Here is a 21,779-nt window from a genome sequence, read left to right as displayed (position 1 = left end):
GGAATACTGACCAATAGGAAAAAATGGGAAGCATACTCTATATCTAAAAGGAAGTTACAGTTTGCATTATATCCTTATGACAGCTACATTGAATATGTAACCTTTTGTAATACATTTCTTTATTTGTTCAATAAAAATGATTGAATCAAAAACACAACAGAGTCCTTTCTACCTTCGCATCTGCTTAAGTGGGAAAGTGATCTAGGCTGGGAATTTTCAAAAGAACAGAGGGATCTCATACTCTATATTTTCCCATTACAAGCAAATAGCAAGAGTTGGGCAATAAAGTGCTCACTTACTGATATAGAGTCCTGATTCTGCTGAGGAATCTATCCCGAGATGGTGAGTACTGCTGGAGGTGGGCAGAGGAAGAGGGCACCATCCTCCATGTCTTTTGGGTCTTTGGAAAAATTAGTCTCCCTGACTTGAGACCAAAAACTCAAAATTAAAACAACTCATTGGACTTTAAACTAGGAACAGATCTAGCCAAATCTATACTGCACCAATCTGATCTCTCCAAGATTACACAAAAAATTCCATGCTAGTGATTAACGTTGGATGCCCATTCGAAGACATTGTCCTTATCTGGTGAGAATTGTATGGTACTTTTCTATGTCAACCATGTACTGTTACTCTTATTCTTGTCTGTGTGCAAACAATTTATAAAGAACTTTAAAAAATTCTATGCTAGTTCAAGGCCTATATACCGCACTATGAAAGAAGGATCTCCTCCCAATACCTTCCTTATAGTAAACCTAAATAGCATAAAAACACTTTATGGAAAGTATCATAGCCTTGGCAAAAGGCAAGGAAAAGAAAATCAAACAAGTGGTTTCACTGGTCCCTTTTTACCTGCTCACACCACACATATGGCTCAGTCTTGACAGCGGAGGAGTGAATTTTTCCTTTCATCCACCCAAACCCCCCCCCCCCCCTCCTTTTTCAGCTTTGTCTTCTTTCCCACTCTTATTTTTCTTCCCCTTCACGGACCTCTCAATTTTGGGCTGCTTCTGGGTTCTTTACAATGTACTTTGAGAACTCCAGACGGGTTAAAGCACCTCAGTCTTCAACCACATGTGAAAATCAAAAGCACACTCTAAACCAAAAGAGGAGCCATGTATTTTGCAATGTGTTTTCAAGTGCTAAACAGAAACTGGTTGTTGGAAACAAACTACCACATGATAACCCAATAAATAGGAGTATATAACACTAACAAATAAATTCTAAAATTTGCACTTAGTTATTGAAAACCTAAGCACATGCAACACATGCAAATGCAAGTCTGTCAGACTATACATGTACACTGCTCACAAGAATGTTTCTCAAACCCATGCAATTTAATTCCCATCTGAAGCCACAGTTCGCACTGTGATCTATGAACCGTCCTGGTGATGTAATTAACATTGTATTAACACCCACAGCGGTTCGCGGTGGGCAGTGTGAACTGCCTGCAGGAGAGATGCGATGCAGGAACCGGCATTGGAATTGTGCTGGTTTTCGAATCGCTACAGTGTGAACCCAGGCTTAATGAGAATTGTAAACAAGACAGAGGATTTATCTTCCTAACAGGGGCACAGACAGCAATTAAAACCTAGAACAATCCCTCTACACTCCATCCAAAACTAGAAAAAAATAATAAAATAAAAGTTTTGCCTTTCCTTATACTTTAAGAACCTGCTGTTTCTTAAAGCAGTAGAAAAGTCCGCTTTGCAATTTTTACCTACAGGTAAGCCTATAATAATAATAAAAAAAATAAATAAATAAAAAAAACACAACAACTTACCTGTAGGTAAAATGAATATCTTCTAAACGTGCACCGTTCATGAGATACTCACCCTGGATGCAGCCGGGGACATCACCGACACATGCGCTCTGATGGTCTGTGCCAACTGAAGGCTCCCACACGCATGCACGGGAGGGACATCGCTGCTCTGGCCACTCACGCAGCCAAAGTTCCCGAACCCAGAAGGAAGACTGGGGGGGGGGGGGGCTGGGAGATGGAAGACCTCTTAGTGTTGACAGCGAGCCACCGGAGGGTTACGATATGATAAAGTTTATCTTTTTTTTCTTTTATTGCAGCAGTTTACTGCCGCTTTAAGCCCAAGTGCTTAATATCATAGTGCACGGCTAATCAACGCAAGAAGAAAAGCAGGTGTACTTATTAGAAAGATGCAATACCACCATGTCTGCCAGCCATGCATTCAGGAAGGAAGAACTAAAGAAAACCTTCATCGACATACGGTATACAACATAATGCATATGTGAAGGAGAGCCAGAAACTGACAATACATCCATTTCCTTCAAGGCTACTATGTATATACAAACAATGTGTTTGAAAAAAAAAAAAAAAAAAAGGATCTGTAGGTGTCTGAATAACCATTTCCTGCCAAAGTGTGCTCTGTTCTGCATTTAAAGCAGAAAACCAAACCCTCTTATTCTTTACAGCCAAGGCAGCTGCCCTGTTAGCATTAATTTGATTACCAGTTACCATGGGACAACTCAATTGGGAGCACAAGTAACCATGACCATTATTGACAGCATTCCTTAAAGTGGTTGTATACTCGATTTTTTAACTTTGACCTACAGGAAAGCCTATAATAAGGCTTACCTGTAGGTAAAAAAAATATCTCCTAAACCTGTACGGTTTAGGAGGTATTCCCCTCGGTATGCGCCGCTGACTGCAGTGGTGCATACTAGCTCATTATGCCTTTTGCTTTGCAGGTTTAAAAAAAAAAAAAAAAAAAAAAAAAAAAATGTGCGGGTTTACTACCGCTTTAAATGTAACAGTTTGGGGTTTAGTTTAGCTTTAATAGACGCTGACATTTTTTAACTATTTCAAACTATTTTGACATTCAGTATAACCTAGTTAATTCAGGATGTTCCTGATCTCTTGTGAAATGTTACTCCAGGCCTGTACAACTTGCAGTGCAATCTTCAATGTGTCTTGTGCAAATGGTGTGATCTGAGAAGTCATTCCAGAGCTTCATAGTGTCCAACACAAATGACACTGCGCTATAGGTTTGAGCAATATTGCCCATTCACTGCCAGCTACATAAGGCTTACATCAGTGGCAGCAGCTGCCCTTACGAACATCCAAGCGATTACAGCCAGTAGGAATGTGTGTGTGTACATTCTCAGCCAACTGCGTTTTCTTTTGCAAGTGATTTGGACAGCTGTAAAATCACCTATCAGTTCCGCCAACAATGAAGCAGACTTCTCTCCCCCCAACCCCCCACTATGTACGCTGGCCGACCTACAGGCACAGGACAGGTATGGCAGGCATTGCTGGGTAGGGCAGCAGGGGCTCAGGGAATACATAACACCTCCGGCGAATGAACCTGCTCAATTTCCCAAGCAATTTTTCTAACACCAACATCACCAACAATATGAACAATAAGTCAGCTTTCTGTGATGCCCAACCACCAGCACAACTGTAGACACTGGAACAGCAACACTGGCCCTCACCTACTACACAGTGAGGTCAGTGTTGTAGGTGAGAGCCAGTGTGCCAACCTTGACAACCAGCAGTGGCAACCTTTCCCTCTATTACACAGCAGCCTGGTGCCTATATCTACTTGGTTTCCCCTCTGAATCAGCGCCACATTCCTCTAAAATCATCTATTACAAAGGGGACGGTGAAACAAGCCAGCCATGCATGGATTGAAATTTTGCCAATCTATGCAAGGACTGCCCGAATTTCAATCCATGTATGGGCAGGCTGGTTGTACAGAAGTCATTCTACCCGGGGGGCGTGGCTTGCGCACGTGAATGGCTGCCTGAGCCATGAGCTCCTTACCGTCGACCGGACTATCAGCGACAAACGGGCACCATATCGCTGCCAGTCCAGCGGGAACGCATCACACTCCCGGGAACACCGCTGACATGATGTCCCGCAAACAGAGCCAAGATAGAGGCCCAAAACACCTCACATCCTTCTCCTTCCAGCCCTGCTGAGCACAGGGAAGAAGCCAAGATGGCACCGCCAGCACAATGGGGTGGCACTCTGTGACTAACAGACCTCCTTGTGGGTCAGCCACAATACATTCACAGTGGATTAACATCCTCATCTCCCCAGGATTCTTCTCCAGCCACTCCGGTCTCCCAGAGCCCAGCCAAATCCAGGATGCGGATGGATCCTAATCACCGGGCCTCAAACACAGTGAGTACAGGCCTTCATAATGAAAATGCTATCTCCTCACTACAATCCTCCATAGTGCAATTCCCAACATCAGGGCAACCAGTGCTAGACAGTAGACACCACTATGAAAGACATGCTGTTATCCATATAATCCTCTTTAATGACTAACTTATCTTCACTGATTGATAGATTTTCCTTGGAAATTAGACATATGGATAATAGAATGCAATACATGGAAAACAAAGTGGAGGAATGCACAGATACAGTAAGTGATCTTGTTGATGCATACACAGAGCAAAAAGATGATTCTCTGTGGATCAAAGCAAAAGCTGGTGGACCTCGAGGACCGCTCCAGACGCAATAATATTAAATCCCAAAGTCCATTCCATCTAAAGAACTACACAACTAAGCTAGCGCCATGTTCTCTAGCATGTTGCCAGAACTGTCTCCAACTGAACTTACCATAGACCATATCCATAGAATACCTAAACCTTGCCACCTTGAAGCATACATCCCCAGAGATGTGCTCCTGAGGATCCACTTTTACCAAGCAAAAGAACAAATCCTCTCAAAAGCAAGGTAATTGTCCCCTCTTCCAGCACCATGCTCAGACATCCAACTATATGCCGATTTGTCACAATACACCCTGCAAATCACTAAGGCCATGAATAATCACAAAATAATATACAAGTGGCGCCATGCAGCCAACATCTTGGCCACCCACAACAGCATCCATCACACCATATCCACTCTGGATGGTGGTCTGAAACTTCTCCAAGCCTGGGAAATCATTCCAGAGCCTCAACGTAACCAACCTGACCCATACAGGAAACCTAAACCCTTCCAGTTTGGTCATACACAGGGGCACGGTAAGGATAGATAAAAATGAATTAAATTGCCCAGAAACGTACTTTATTGAGCATCTGCTCGTCCGGTCTGGCTATATGCTCACTCAACCACTTGCTGAACTTTCCCCCAAGTTTGATCAGCTGCTCCCAGAGCTTTATACTGCTGATATAACTGTTTGTCTTACCTGAAGTTTATTTTAATTTTTTTGCAGTTTTACGTTTCTACCATGTTTACCATAACAACATCTCTCTGAGCACTAACTGAATTAGTTACTGAACAGTTTCAACTCACTATCTAAAGTATTTTATACCTTTATTAGTACCTAGATAGTACTATTTTTGCAGCGCCGTTAAGAGAACCAAACGGACCACGTTTCTCATCAACAACCGGATTCCTGAGGACTAACCCACTGATTTCCAGCAAACGCAAGTCCATCATAACCCTACTTCATGCCATCACCACACATCAACAACATGGCTATAAACATCTTGTCCCTCAATGCAAAAGGTCTGAACCACCCAGCCAAACGTGCCTCATTGTGGAAAACAGCACTTTCTGAAAAGTGTGACGTTGTGTGCGTCCAAAAGAATCGCTTTGCCCAAAAAACGCAACCCCACAATGCCACCACAGATAATTCCCACATATATTCCAAACCAGGTATACCAAAAAACAGCGAACAGTACTGATAACCATTCGGAACACTGTATCCTTCCAATTACAAAACTGCATAATGGATCCAGAAGGTCGGTACATCTTCCTGCTCTGTACAATTAATGTCTCATACGCCTCGGTCTCCATTTACGCCCCAAACCACCGCCCGATGAACTTCCTCAAAAAGACACTTCGGACAGCAAGAAAAACTCAACAGGGTCACATGCTGATCTGTGGAGACTCCAATTTGGTTACCAATACTGCAATGGACTCCACCACAGGGTCCAAACGACAAGCTTCCCCTTTAGATAATTTTATTACTTCGAATTGCATGATGTGTGGAGGTGTTGCCACATGAGCAAACGTGATTTCACCTTTCTTTCACCCCGTCACAACACCTACTCACAAATTGACTTATTTTTGACAGATAAGTGGCTTCTGCAGAGAATATCGAGCTTCACTAATCACACCGCCACTTGGTCAGATCATGCTCCCGTTAGCCTCTCCATATCCGCTAACTCTACACAACCCAACTCCTATATTCAGAGGGCCAATAATTACCTCCAACACTCCATGCTACGTCACTCCCATCAAACTAGAATTATTCTTCTCAATAAACAAAGCATCAGTATCTGACCCGCTGGTGGTGTGGAATGCTCATAAAGCTGTGATTAGAGATGTATTCCTTCAAAGAACTCAAAGACTAGATGACCTCACAACTGAAATATCAGCTGCTAAATCCTTGAACAAAACTAGTCCATCTCCCCTCCTCCAATCTAAAATCTTTCAACCTAAATCACGAATTAAGATCCCTACTTCTTGAGGCGTACGTAAAAAACTCAAAGCATCTACCTACACTACAGGGAACAAAGCAGGAAAGGCCACAACCTTGCGTGTCCAAGGACATAGAACTAAAACCAAAATGCCATCTATCATCCCCACTCCAACGAAAAACTACTTAAACCTCATTCCATTGCCAACACATTTAGTACATACTATAAAGATATTTACAACCTTAAAGATGAGTCACTCACACATCAACCGTCCCCAGAAGAGATCCAAACCTTACTGAACAACACAAATCTCCCCGAATAACCCCACAAAAAAACTTTTATCACTAAATGAACCCTTCACAATACCCGTAATACTACAAGTAATCAAACTCCCCAGTTCCAAATACCCGGGACCAGATGGCTTCACTGGGGAATACTAAAAACTTTTCCAAAATACTTTAGCCCCTATCCTCTGCCATACCGTCAACTCAGCTACCGAATCCACATCATTTCCTGCTGAAATGCTAAGTGCCATGGTTGTAACTCTACCCAAACCTGGGAAAGAATCTAGATTACCGAACAATTTCCGTCCTATCTCCTTATTTAATCCAAAAATGTATGCAAAACTTATAGCCAACAGACTCGAAAACATATTGCCACACTTCATCCACAAAGACCAATCAGGCTTTACAAAAGGTCGCCAAGCTTCAGACGCCACTAGACGAATGATCATTATTCATTATTTAGAATCTACGAAAACCCCTTCGCTTTTTCTATCTCTAGATGCTGAAAAGGCATTTGATAGGGTACACTGGTGATACATATCATCAGTATTACACAAATTTGGATTACAAGGACAAATCCACAACGCCATAATGGCCCTGTACTCTACCCCCTGCCAGGGTGTTCTCAGCAGAGAGCCTTTCAGTACCATTCCAAATTTCCAACGGTAGGAGACAGGGGTGCCCACTTTCACCTCTAATATTCAATATTATTATGGAACTCCTAGCTGAAAACATCAGATCTAATGCAAACATTAAAAGGAATATCTCTTGCTGATCAGGAACATAAAATCAGTCTCTTTGCAGATGACATTATCGGATGACGGGATCCAGAAGACGCATGCCTGGTTTAGTGACATTTCCTACTGCAAAGTTAATGAGCCTAAAGCCTATATCCTAAACTTAGGAGTAAACTAATCTACTAGCAACCTTCTTAAAAAACATTTCCCTTACGCATGGGTGGAAAAAAGTATAACTTACCTGGGAATACAACAGATCAACTCCACCAAAACATTATTTGCATTAAACTACTTACCATTCCGGAATAAACGCCAAGAAACACTTACCAGGCTGGTGTCTTGAGTTTTCGTGGATGGGGTGACTAGGAGCATTCAAAATGTTCCACCTTCCCTAATTACTTTATCTGTTTAGAACTCTCCCGATTCCAATACCCATTAAATATTTCAAGTCCCTACAAACAATTTTATCTTAATACATTTGGAAGGGTAAAAAAGCTAGAAGTGGCCACGATAAACTGATTAAACATCGCCTAGCAGGAGGAATTGGATATGTGGATTTTCAAGACTATTACATGTCCTCAATCCCCACCCAAACAAAAGAACCTATGCCCCCCCCCCCCCCTTCCACATGGGGGAAGATTGAAGCCTCTACATCTCCAGGAGGTAGTCTATCTTCATGGCTATTTTCTATTAGTCTAGGAGCAAAAATTCCTTCCGGAATCTCCCCAATGATGGTAGCGACACTTAAAACATGGAATAGATTTGTGAATGACAGCATGAATCAGCCTCTCAACTCCGGTACAAATCCCTTTAGAAGCACTACAGAACCAAATGCAATTTACATCTTACAATGGAAAGACAAAGGTATTACACACATATCAAACCAGCTCAACAAACACTGTATTGCCTCGCTCAAAAACTAAACCTGCAAAATCCCCCAAGCAGCCTGGATCTTTTTTAGATCCCCTGCACCACACCAAAAAGGGATCTCATTGTTCTATAACCTGTTAAGCCGCGTACACACGGGCAGACTGTCTGGCCAACTAAGTCCGTCAGACAATCCGACAGACAGTCCGTCCTACTTTTGAATGAACGGACTTGACCACACACGATGAACAGACAGTCCGTTGAAAGCTTGCGCGATGACGTGTACAGCACGTACGACGGGACTAGAAATACGACGTCCAATACACTGCAATGCAACCTTCGGCCGTGTAAATCCTTTCTGAGCATGCGCCATACTTAGTCCGTCCAACTTGCCTACTCACGAGCGGACTGTCCGCTGAAACCAAAGTTGGACGGACAATATTACGGAAATTCCGAAAGACTTAGTCCGCCAGACTGCCCGCTGAAAAAGTCCGCTGAAGCCCACACACGAGCGGACTGTCCTCTGAAATGTGTTTCAGCGGACTAAGTTGGACAGACAGTCCGCCCGTGTGTACGCGGCCTTACAGAACAAAAGTATTTTTACTAAATCCACCCCACTACTTAGATGGGAATCAGACCTGGGACAACCCTACACAGTGGATAACTGGGAAAAGGCTTACAAATCCACATACAAAGCTACTTGCTGCTCATCCCTTTGGGAACTAGCAGTTAAACTGACACACTGTTGGCATCTCACTCCCGATAGAATAGCCAAATACAACAGAAATCTTGACAACTCATGTTGGAAGCAATGTGGACAGAGAGGAGACATGGGTATGCCTAAACAGGATTCCTCCTACCATCAATACATTTCATTGGGTCGGCCGACCACCATTGGATTAGAACACCTTCGGAAATCTATTTTTCTAATTCACTATAGCGATATGTGTTTGATACATAACACAAACTAATTTTGTCCGTAATATTTGTTAGATGCATATCTCTTGAACGAATATTGTATAAAACTTTGTATTTTATGAAAACTTTCAATAAAAATCCTAAAAATTCCTACTGTCACAAGGGATGGTTACATTCCTTGTGACAGCAAAGTAATCAAAAATGTTTGTTTGTTTTAAAACACAATTTAATCATATTAAATTAAATAAAATAAAAAATGTTTAAAGCGCCCCTGTCCAGCAAAGAAAATGCATACGGAAGTCGCACCTGCATATGTAAACGGTATTCAAATCACACATGCAAGGTATCACCGCGATCGTCAGAGCGAGAGCAATAATTCTAGCACTAGACCACCTCCGTAACTCTAACCTGGTAATGGTAAAAAAATAAATAAAAATTAAGTATTGCCTATGGAGATTTTTAGGTACCGTAGTTTGTCGCCATTCCACGAGTGTGTGCAAATATAAAACGTGACACGTTTGGTATCTATTTACTCGGCGTAACATTATCTTTCACATTATACAAAAAAATTGGGCTCACTTTACTGTTTCGTTTATTTATTTATTTTTTAATTCATTAAAGTGTCCCTTTTCCCAAAAAGCTGCATTTAAAACACAGCTGCACAAATACGGTGCGACATAAAATATTGCAACAATCGCCATTTTATTCTCTAGATTCTGCTAAAAAATATATTATATTTATTTATATATATATATATATATATATATATATATATATATATATATATATATATATGTGTGTATGTATGTATGTTTGGGGGCTCTAAGTAATTTTCTAGCAAAAAATACGGATTTTAAACGTGTACACCAAATGTCAGAAATGGGCTTGGTCATGAAAGGGTTATAGACTAACTTTCACAAAGCCACCCATTCATTTCAGTGGGCAGGGGCACTTTAGGAGGGGTGTATACACCGCTCCTACACTGCTGCAAAGATGTGGCTTGCAGGACTGTTTTTGTCGTCCTGGCGGCGCACCGCTCCAGTATGAAAGCACTTGAGTGAGAGCAGAGGCTCTTTACAGGTGCTACAATGCCAGTAAAGCTCAGTTTGAGAGCAGCCTAACTGATGCAAAAAAGACATATGTAAACGTTACATCTGGCTATTGAGCCAAAATGAGCAAAACCTTCACCAAAAGTGTAAAAACATTATGGCAACATTGTCACAATATGAATATAAACAGCTCATGCTAACTTGCACACAGACATTCACTTCTCACTTACACAGGGGGTGACTAGATGTTTGACAGTCTGGGAATAGGCATCCGGTAATATCAGGTACCTGAAGTTCAAGGATCCCTTCAATCAGCTGATGAAACAAAAATGTCACAAACTCAGAGCCAGAAATGCCACTCTGGAGAATAGTCACAGTGAACCAACAGTATGGAAAGTGCTGAGATGAACTGTCTAATAGTTATTCAAGTTGCAGACAGATCCTAAATGGAGATGGTGCAGACAGTGAAAGAGCATATAGGTAGAGATGGACTATCTCTGATGAGTGAAGCTGCAGCAATGTATTGGTACCAGAATCTATATAATCAAAGCACAGTGTGAAGATATAAAGCAGGACAAACCGTCCCATGGATATGTCTCACCCATCATGCAGCCTGCTCCAATGGTCCGTCCATGACCATGAAATGTTACCAAACGCTCACAATTAGTCTGTCTTATGTTCCATGACACCATTGGAATGAACCTCATCCAGATACTGGGACTGTAGAGTGGGGCTGTATAGTAAACCGCCATGGTAACGTGATGCCCGACCAGTTCCGTGCTATGCAGGGTGACGCAGGTAAGACCACATGTGGGCGGCAAGAGAGCCGGGCTGTAGGACACCTAGATGTCAATGCATTTCTCTCAACTCCGTGAGCTTCCCAAACTGGGTCTCTTTTTCAGCCTGCAGCCATTTTGCTCCTCAAGGGAGAAATATTAATAAAACAGAGCTATCTGAAATAAATCTGCTATAAAAAGGTGTACCACATCCCCAGAAGGATAGAAAAATGGAGAAACCCCCTAGAAGTGGGACTTTATAGGTACTACCATATTCTCATATGTAGGAAAATATATATATAAAAAATGTTTTATTATACAAAAAGATACATAATTACAATATCACAGAAACATATAAATAATCGAGGATGCATAACAATACACAAAAAATCATGGATAGATGTAATGGAGTAACCCAAACCCAACGACGTTTCAGAGATGAGTCGTATTCGAATATCGAAAAAAAACGAATACGACTCATCTCTGAAACGCCGTTGGGTTTGGGTTACTCCATTACATCTATCCATGATTTTTTGTGTATTGTTATGCATCCTCGATTATTTATATGTTTCTGTGATATTGTAATTATGTATTTTTTTGTATAATAAAACACACACACATTATATATATATATATATATATATATATATATATATATTTTTTTTTTTTTTTTTTTTTTCCCCTACGTATGAGAATATGGTAGTACCTATAAAGTCCCACTTCTAGGGGGTTTCTCCATTTTTCTCAAGGGAGAAATAAAGAACTTCAAGCTATGTGCAGAAAGATCACAAGGTTTATAAGCTGCTTAGAAGGTTTGAATGCTTACCCTTCCTCCCCACACTTAGAGCATGGTATAGATGCATTTCTCTTCAAACAATCATACAGTTTATAGTGTACATAGATTTGCAACACAATGGGATAAAGGAATATTCCTGAACTTTGTATTATCTCATGGTTACTGTGAAATTGAGCGAATGCATCAATGCAGCGCATGTTGTTATCTCAGCTTGCATTCATTGGATGAGTTTACCAAAAATTTAAATATTGCAGAATATACAGCCTCATGCTATATAACTATGCTCCATTTCATGCTGAACTAAAATATTAATGTATCTTAAATAGAAAAGTATCTTTTACTCCAAAAGCATTTGATTAAAATGTAAAAAACAATCCGATCGAAATCCCAAAAAAATCCGATTATATCATCGATTTTTATCCACCCTGGGAAGAATCAATATTTTTAACAGTTTTAATTGTCAATTTAAATTCATAGGAGAAAAGTGCAGGCTACAAATGCCATTAGTATATGGAACTATATCAACCACCACTGTTTATCAACTCCTCTCTCTTCTCTCTTAGCTTTGACAATAGAGGTAAATATCACACAAAAAATAAAAATGGGGTGCGTGAGTGGCAGCTGCCTCTGGAATAGGGTCCAGAACAATGGTATATTGACGTTTTGTGATATAGGAGAAAAGTGTACATATGTCCAGTGGAAGTTACTTCCAATAGTACAGAGGTAGAACTTCTTCGCACCGAACCTCTCCCCATATATAACGTGCTGCTTTCCCCTTCTTTTCTGCACTCCCATTCCAGTACACTTTTGACAATATATTTATTTTCATTTCTCTTTGGATAACAGCATAATATATTGATACAATTATATTGTTACAATTTCTTCAGTTATATACAGATCACCAATAAGGAACATATCGTCCCTTATTGGTGATCTGTATATAACTGAAGAAATTGTACCACTGCTTTTAGTCTGTTTGTATTGAAAACTTGAATAAACCTAATGTTAAAAAATTTACAGTGATCAGTCAATGACAGCTGATCACGTGATGTAAACAGAAGATCAGTAATCTTTTTTTCTCTTCACACTGACAGCGTGAGGAGAAAAAATAAAAATAAAAAAAATCATATATATATATATATATATATATATATATATATATATATATATATATATATATATATATATATATATAATCACCAGCTTCTGTGTAAGGGATATCAGTCCTGAAGAGGATGAGGCACAGCTGTCTTATCTGTGCCAACCAATACTGCCTGCCAGTGCCCACACAGTGCATATCATTGCCCAACAGTGTAAATCAGTGCCACCAGTGCCAATTATCAATGCCCACCAGTGGTGCCAAATGCATCATCAGTGCTACCTAGCAGTGCTGCCCACCAGTGCAGCCTTATCAGTGCCCACCAGTGCAGCCTCATTAGCGTACATCAATGAAGGAGAAAAATTACCCAGCTTGCAAAAATGTTATAAGAAAATTTTGAACTGTTTTGTATTTTTTTCAACATTTTTGGTATTTTTTCATCAAAAAATAAAAAAACCCAGGTGGTGATCAAATACCACCAAAAGAAAGCTCTATTTGTGGGGGGGGAAAAAAATTATAAAAATAGCATTTGGGTACAGCGTAGCATGACCGCGCAATTGTCAAAGTGTGACAGCGCTGAAAGCTGAAAATTGGTCTGGGCAGGAAGGGGTTTAAGTGCTCAGTAAGCAAGTGGTTAATCAGTACGGTTGTCATCCGAAAATACAGTAGAAACACATTACAACACAGGACATCAGTTCTGATTTTTTATTCTGTCGTACGGGCTATTACTCAAACAATTTGCACAAAAAAAAAAAAAACACATACATGCGAAGGCCTAAACTAGTTGCTTATACACACACCAAAGAAAAAAAAATAAAAGCTATATAGCATACGCAACTAATAGAGGACAATTGAACAAACGACTACAATATAGAAAGACAAGTCTTGTATAAACAAGTCTGTATAATGCTCACAAAACCAATGACTGTGTACAAAAAAAATAAAAAATAAAAGGAAATCACAATGGAAGCATTTTAGAGTATGGGAATCCAAAATTCTAATTGATCACCACCCTTATCTGCGTTTCAAGCAATAAAAAGGAATCTGCAGTAGGTTTTTGCTTATTTCATGTAGCTTTAGGCACAAAGTCAAAGAATTCTCTTACAATTGGTTGGATACGTACACAGTCTAATGAAGCATACTGCAGTACAAACACACACACGCATATATACAAACATGGCATATCCTGTTATAAATAATAGGGCTGAAAACTAATTAATTATGAAATTAAATCGATTACTATTTTCATAATCGATTAATTAAGTTTTTTAGTTTAGTTGGCCTGCATACAGAATGCATTATTTGTTTACATATCAGGAAATACAATGCAGCACGCAAACAGCTCAGTACATTGTCCATACATGTCAGTAAGTGCCTGAGAAGGTGTGAGGAGCAATGCCTCATGGGACATGTAGTCCTGGGCAGGAAGTGAGTGGTTCTAAAGGCATAAGTTTTCTTTACCTTGCTATTGGGGCACTCTATACTGTACTTAAAGTGGAGTTGCCCCCCAAAAAATAAAACTACTTAAAATTCTTTAAAAAAAAATCAAAAAAAAATAATTGGCAAAAAAAAAAATTTTTACTCACCTCTAAATACCGGTTGCTAGGGGGTCCCTCGTAGTCTGCCTTCTTCATTGCCCGGGCTGGTGACATCACTTCCCCTCGCGCCGCACATTCACCTGGGACCTGTCACGTGTCCCAGGTGACTGTACGGCGTATCACGGCGCCCTGCGCCACTCGCGCATGTGCAGTGGGTGCCCGGCTGTGAAGCCACAGCCGGGTGCCCACAGTATGCATGACGGCGCCGCGAGCGGAGCGGGGAGCGAGGGGGGGCTTCGCTCCCCCGCATCGCTGGAACCCGGGACAGGTAAGTGTCCGATTATTAAAAGCCAGCAGCTGCAGTATTTGTAGCTGCTGACTTTTAATTTTTTTTTTTAGGGGGTACCCCACTTTAAAGAGGTAGTATAGGTTTGATTTTTTGATTTTTAAATAACATGCAATACTTACCTCCACTGTGCAGTTCGTTTTGCACAGAGTGGCCCGGATCCTGCTGTTTGCGCTCTTGTGTCCATAGACGCCAAGTGTATGACTCGGTCTTGCCCCCACCCGGCAGCTGCATCATTGGATATGATTGACAGCAGCGCAAGCCAATGGCTGTGCTGTTATCAATCTATCCAGTCAATGGCCAGACTCAGTGGAGAAGAGGATGCCGGGGGATGCGCACAGCAGGTGAATGGGCTCTGGTAAGTAAAACGGGGGGGGTTGGGGGGCCCATGATAGCAAGGTGTTTTTTCAACTTAATACATAGGATGCATTAAGGTGAAATCACAGACCTTTACAACCCCTTTAACGCACAGCAAAAAGCACTGTAGAAACTAATCAAAAGCAATCTGCATAGGTGTGTACTGAGCCTTATGCAGGCCACACCAATCAATTTTCAGACAAGAATATTCACATGAAAAATCTTTGTACATTCGCTGAATGAAAGAACGTTGTTTGAAATTTTCACTTGCTTTTAACATTCTGTTTTAAAATGAATGTCATTTCTGAACGAAAACCACATACACTCTCTGAAAATTCCTTTGACCAAGCAGTTTTCTATTATTTAAAAAATTTGCTATCACTGTGGTTGAAAACAAACGTTGATTTGACCCCACTAACGATTCGAAAATCGAATGAACATTCTTAACAATGACTTTTTTTGAAGGAAGACATTGTTTTTGTATGGCCAGCATGTAACATATTACAGTTCTGTTTGAAAATCTGCAAAACAGTCTAACTTTTTTCTTTTTCTTTAAATAAAAAAATCTGAGTCTGGTGATATTTACCAGATTCAACCTCTAATCGTATATACAGTATATATCTCCTCTAATAGTATATACACAGTATATCTCTTCTGTTATTCTCAGGGTGTATTAGAGATTTTGTTCTCTAACCATATAGTTGGTTATTTATATTTACCACTCCATATAGATATTTAAGAATAAATATTGTGAAAGATAATGTTACGCCAAGTAAATTGATACCAAACATGCCATGCTTCAAAATTGCGCCCGCTCGTGAATTGGCAAATTTTGACACTTGAAAATCTCCATAGACAACATTTAAAAATTTCTACAGGTTACCAGTTTTGAGTTACAGAGGAGGTCTTTTGCTAGAATTATTGCTCTCACTCTCTTGTGTGGTTTGAACACCGTTTACATATGCCAGCGTAACTGACATATGTGTTCGCTTCTGCGCGGGAACATGGCGTGATGAGGTGCTTTAATTTTTTTTTTTTTCTTATAGATTTTACTTTTTATTTTTAAATTGTCCCTTAAAAAAAAAAAAAAAAGGCATGACTGACCTCTTTAATGTAAGATCTGGGGTCAAAAAGACTTAAATGCAATAAAAGAAAATAAAAAATAAAAAGTCCCTTTAAGGCCATTGGGCACAAGTGACGTTTGACATTGATTCCATCATCCAATGTCGAGTGGGGGCCATCATCATTCCCTCAATCAACACAGTACCTCTGAGGGGGAAGCATTGGATCGCCTCCGCTGCTACCGATGGCTCCAATAAGCACTGGAGACGACCAGAATGTGGCAGGGGTACCTCTCCCGCCGCCGTTAAAAGTGATCTTGTGGCGAATCCTCAGCGGAGACCCCTTTTATCCTAAAGTTGACCACCCCGCCGTTTAAGAATATACCAGGGTTATAATGTCATTAAACCTACATCATTAAATGCAGAGATCCAGTCAGTCATTTTCGTGTTTATTAAAAGTCAGCAGCTACAAAACAAAACAAAAAAAAAAGGTAGCTGACTTCACACACTCACCTGTCCCAGGATTCAGCAATGCGGCCGTCGGAACCATTGGTTCTCTCCCCGGCAATACAAGTGTGAGCACTCAGCTGCGACAGCTTGCGGCTCCACAGCCAGGCGCACACTGCACATGCGTCTCCTCAATGGCTCAGCCAATCTTCTGGGACCTGTGATGTGTCCCCGAAGATTGCAGGGGGGGAGGTTGGGGGGAGAAAACTTCCGCTCAGATCATCGGGGGGGGGGGGGGGGGGATTATGGAGTGCTTAAAGAGGAACTTCCCCTTTTGGGTGAAGCTCTGCTTTAAAAACTAGATCAGTAAAGCTGTATTAGATTATCTTGGGAATTGTCACTGGTTGAGAAATGTTACTTAGAAGTATATTGTGTATGTAGTTGTAAGATGCTGAATATAGATACCCTGAACTGATACTGTAACTAAGCAAGAATTGACTGTCTGACTGTATTGTAATACTGAATTGCTTAATAAAAAAACAGCTTTTTTTTTAACAGAAAAGTTATTACGGTATATGCTATTCATACTCAGTCACTATGGGGATTTGTTTTCTGTATTCTGCAAAAACCTAGGTTAAGCGTGCTGTTTGCTATCTCCCCCTTCTATCCATGTCTCCACTGCAGTTGGAGTTTGGCAAAGCAGCATTGGCAGCTAGTGCACATGCCCAGTTTTTAGAGTATGTTCTACCCTATAACACCTCAGTAGAGAGTCACATGTGGGTGTATACACTGATAAATGACAGCCTACTCCCTTCCTCCTCCTCCTCGTCCACCAACCAGTTAAACACAATGGGGATTGGATAGTACATCAAGACACGGGCTGGAGGGGCGTGCCACAGCCTGTTACTGGAAGAAATCCGCCCACACCATGCTATTGCAATATAATGATTTAATTTCAAATTACATTTGTATGATAATTTAAAACACTTTACTGATCATTTTTACTCTGTATGCCAAAGGCTTTTTTGTGTTTTGTTTTGAACATGTGACCAGTAGCAGAGAACTGAAAGCTCCACTTGCCACCGTTTCCCTACAGACAGGCCAGGAAAGAGGTAGGTCATGTGACAGCTGTATATCGATAAGAAAGAAGGTACTTAGATTTATTTTTATTTTTTTACTAAGATACAGTGCCATCATCCACATATACAAAGAAAAGGGATGATATAAATTAAGCATTGCGTGTTTAGTATGACTTTAACGTAACAAAACCTTCAGCCTTTACAACCACTTTAAGTGAAGGCATTTCAAGCCACATTATAACACTGAGCTGAGCAATTAAATATTGTCTGCCAATTCTGAAAATGACATGTAAAAGCCTTAACCAAACAACCTTATAAAAAAATTCTGAATTGTCAATGTTCACAGTTATGCACATGAGCTGAACAAACTGACAATAGTCATTCAGTTCTAATCCAGATCTAAGGGTGTCACACCATATGCAATGGGCTGCAGTGGGCAATCTGCCTCATGCCCTTTTAGTTAAGTTCACACAACATGCAGCAATCAGTTCACACAATATGCTGCAATTGTGTGTGCATGAGGAGAAAATAAAAAAAAAAGGACATGGTCCATTTTTTTGCAGCGAAGTGTATAGCGACACACTACAACCTATCAAAAATCAATGAATGAAAGAATGCAATATAGAAAAAGGTAAACAGCATGTTATGTCATAATCTTTCCACTGCTCCTTCACCAGCGGTCACCTGTTGTTATGCAGAGTATAACACATGCTGATGGTGTGACTGGACCCTTAAAAGGAGGAGTTCACTTTTTAAAGAAAAAAATAACAAACCAACATTTTTTGCAGGCAAAAAAAATAATAAAAATGTGCATTTACTATTTGTTTTTTTTGCAGAAGCCTGAAAAGCATTGCAGATCATGTGTGCCATGCAGGACTCCTACATGTAGTCAGTATAAGCTGCCTGCCCATTCATTGTGCAGCCATTTTCACACAGACAAGAAGAATAAATGAACTACCAGAGCACTCTTAACAGTGCCATGGTAGTTCTTTAAGAACTATAAGCTGCATAGGCTGTCGGTACTACCAGCTTTCACATTCACAGAACTCAACTAGTGACACGGCCAGGTGGGCCAAGCCTGTTTTATTTAAATTGCGTCAGCGAGCAGGAGGATAAGATCCCCATTCGCTGTCACAATAGGGGGGACCGGGATGGGGGTCTGGTGCTACATTAACATATTACAATGAGCCCATAAGTACTTGGTAGTGCTGCTCCAGGCTGAGGTGTAGAGCCCCATTGGCACTCAGGATAGCAGGAATGCAACCTAAGAATAACTCATCCAGTGAGCAATGAACATTTAAGCATGTAACCCACCGCTCACCATAGCCGGTCCTAGTATGGATGTACTCATGTACAAGCCTTAGTCACTGCTACTCTTAAGGCCACGCCCCCTGACATGTTTTGCCCCACTACCTATGATTAAGCCCCCAGTGGTTGGGGCGAAACGTCAGGGGGCGTGGCCCGAGGAGCAGCATTAACTGAGGTTTTCACATGTATACATCCATACTATTACTGGCTATCGTAAGTGGCGGTTTCACGCTTAAATGTTACATGTTACATGTGACACCCTGAATATTGGTGTAACATGTTACAAAAGGACTTAGCCAAAGTGGTACAGTTTGACACACAATGTTAAAATGTTGTCTCTTGCACCTCTTGTGGATTTGACCATTCAGTAGTACATGCCAAGTATTACACTAAAGCTATCCACCTGTTACAATCTGTCAATCTTCATATTTACCAAAAATTATGGAGTTTAAAGGCATAACTAAACAATCTATTCAGTTTAAATCCATGGCGAACCTTGATCTAATTTTTTTTTGGGGTAAATCTAAAAATGGTACAACCGGATTTTAATATATGTAGCCAGCCTAATAGTATTAATAGCTACCAAAGCGTGACTATCATAACTATAAATTTTAAAGAAAAAAAAAAAAAAAAAAAAACATTTCCTTACATTTCTAAAGGACACAATCTCATTTGAAAATTGACCACATATAGGACTCTTGATCCCTATGACAGTGATAAGATTTCCACTGCAACCAGCTATTAAAATAATTACCCCATCCGTTTTTACTAACTGGCACACATAGAACAGCCGTTTGTTGATCTACAAACTAGAGCAGAAACATTGGATGCCTGGTTACCTGCAACTAGCAGCAAAACCACCATTTTAGTTTTCACAAGCATTCATAGCTGTTTTTCTATCTTACCTGGCTGCGAGTGTAAACCAAGAGGTGTGGGGAAATACTTTGCTGTGCAAAATGGTGGTAATTGACCTGTGGATGGAATAAGGCGCCCAGCAGCTGCTCCAGAGGAAACACGGCCAGGCTCCAGTGGCAGCCCTGACAGCCCTAAGGGGGGCATGTTGACAAATTCTCGGCCATCCATCTTTACACAGAATCCTTGAACCGAACCATGATTCAAAGCCTACCTAAAATAAACAAACATTTTCATACAATTAGAAATTTAATTCTCAGCAAGCTTTTACTGTGTTTGTTTTTTTTTTTTTTTGTCTACACGTACTGAAGAAGCTATTGAAGTAAACAAACATAACATGAATGGCAGTACAGCCAGTTCTAGCTTCCAATAATATCTTTAGTGTGCTTCCTATGGAAATATACATCAAGCCCATATACGTGTGAAAATGCGGGATATATGTCCAAACTTTACTGGATCTTTGCAAAGTATAATAGTACAACATAATCTAAAACACCAAGGGCATATGCAAATAATTACAGTGATGAGTTTCAATATGCTATCAGTGTCAGGAGCCATTTTTTCCTAGCATACGTTCTAGTGTAAACTGGACCTGCAGCATACAACATACTGAGTACACTAATGTCAACATTTTTAAGAATCCCAGTGAACCTCATTATGTAGAAAGAATTACAGCCAAACGAAAATAGAGCATGGACCGAGAAGCAAAAATACTAGGAATGATTGGGAAACACGTAGAATCTGATGCAAAAAACTCAGCACGTAATAAAAACTCAGTCTGAGCTTTCCTTGTATAGTGCAGCATGCCAAAAGAAATTCATATGTTCTTAAAGAAAGCACACAACAGTGAAAAGTCACAATCCTGTAACATGACCTCTATTTTGGTGTAAACCCATGAAAATATCAAATACGCTGATCTTGTATAATCGTTTTACAACAAATGCCACAGATAGGTACAAGACACTGCTACTATAATCATAGTTCACATCACATAAAATTGTGGATTCCAAAGGAACAAAAATCAGAATATTACTCCAATGCTCTATTTCTGCACAGGGTCTGTTTATAATCTAAGAAAAACACCAAGATGCTTGCGTAGGTGGGCGGAAGGGGCAAACATACAGGAATATTACATAGCAGAGTAACAGTGTTTTATCTATACAGACATACCAACAAACATGTATTCAACCTAATGCAAAAATGTACATTGGCACTCGTTTTGTACATATATCTATATCGGGTATTTAGTACTCATCATATGATGTTTGTGTATCTATATTGAGTATTGCCTGGTAATTTGAGATTTATACAGCCATATATTTGGGTATTTAGCATTCATTAGATGATGTTTATATGTCTAAATTTGATATTTAGCTGAGAGTATTTGATGTTTATACATCAATATTTGGGTATTTAATAGACACTATTTGAGGTTTATACAGTTACATAGTTCGGTATTTAGCATTCATTAGTTAGTTTATATATCAATAATGGATATTCAGTACTCATTATTTGATGTTTGTGTGTCAATTATTCTCTGGTAATTTGAGGTTTATACAGCTATATGTTTTGGTATTTACCATTCAGCAACTGTTGTTTATATATCTATATTGGGTATTTAGCCATGGTTATTTGATGTTTATACATCTATAGTATTCATTATTTGATGTTCATACATTTATATGTTTGGGTATTTAGCATTCATTAGTTGATGTTTATATATCAATATTGGATATGCAGTACTCATTATTTGAAGTGTATATATCTATATTGGGTATTTAGTACTCATTATTT

At 40.0% G+C, this 21,779-nt stretch overlaps 1 protein-coding gene across 1 annotated transcript in view; it reads right to left on the bottom strand.

Moving 5' to 3' along the window:
- Positions 1–21,779, bottom strand: part of TNRC18 (trinucleotide repeat containing 18) — a 392,145-nt gene that overhangs the window by 368,010 nt on the left and 2,356 nt on the right. The window contains 1 exon segment of the mRNA XM_077448715.1: positions 19,979–20,199. Within this exon segment, the coding sequence (XP_077304841.1) occupies positions 19,979–20,156 (178 nt within the window). The 5' untranslated portion in view covers positions 20,157–20,199.

The sequence above is a fragment of the Lithobates pipiens genome, unplaced genomic scaffold, assembly GCF_037356315.1.
Source record: "Lithobates pipiens isolate NorthernLeopardFrog02 unplaced genomic scaffold, aLitPip1_a1.2 Scaffold_22, whole genome shotgun sequence".
NCBI lineage: Eukaryota > Metazoa > Chordata > Amphibia > Anura > Ranidae > Lithobates > Lithobates pipiens.
The sequence above is the reverse complement of the archived record's forward strand: the minus strand, read 5'-3'. Positions and strand labels throughout refer to the sequence as shown.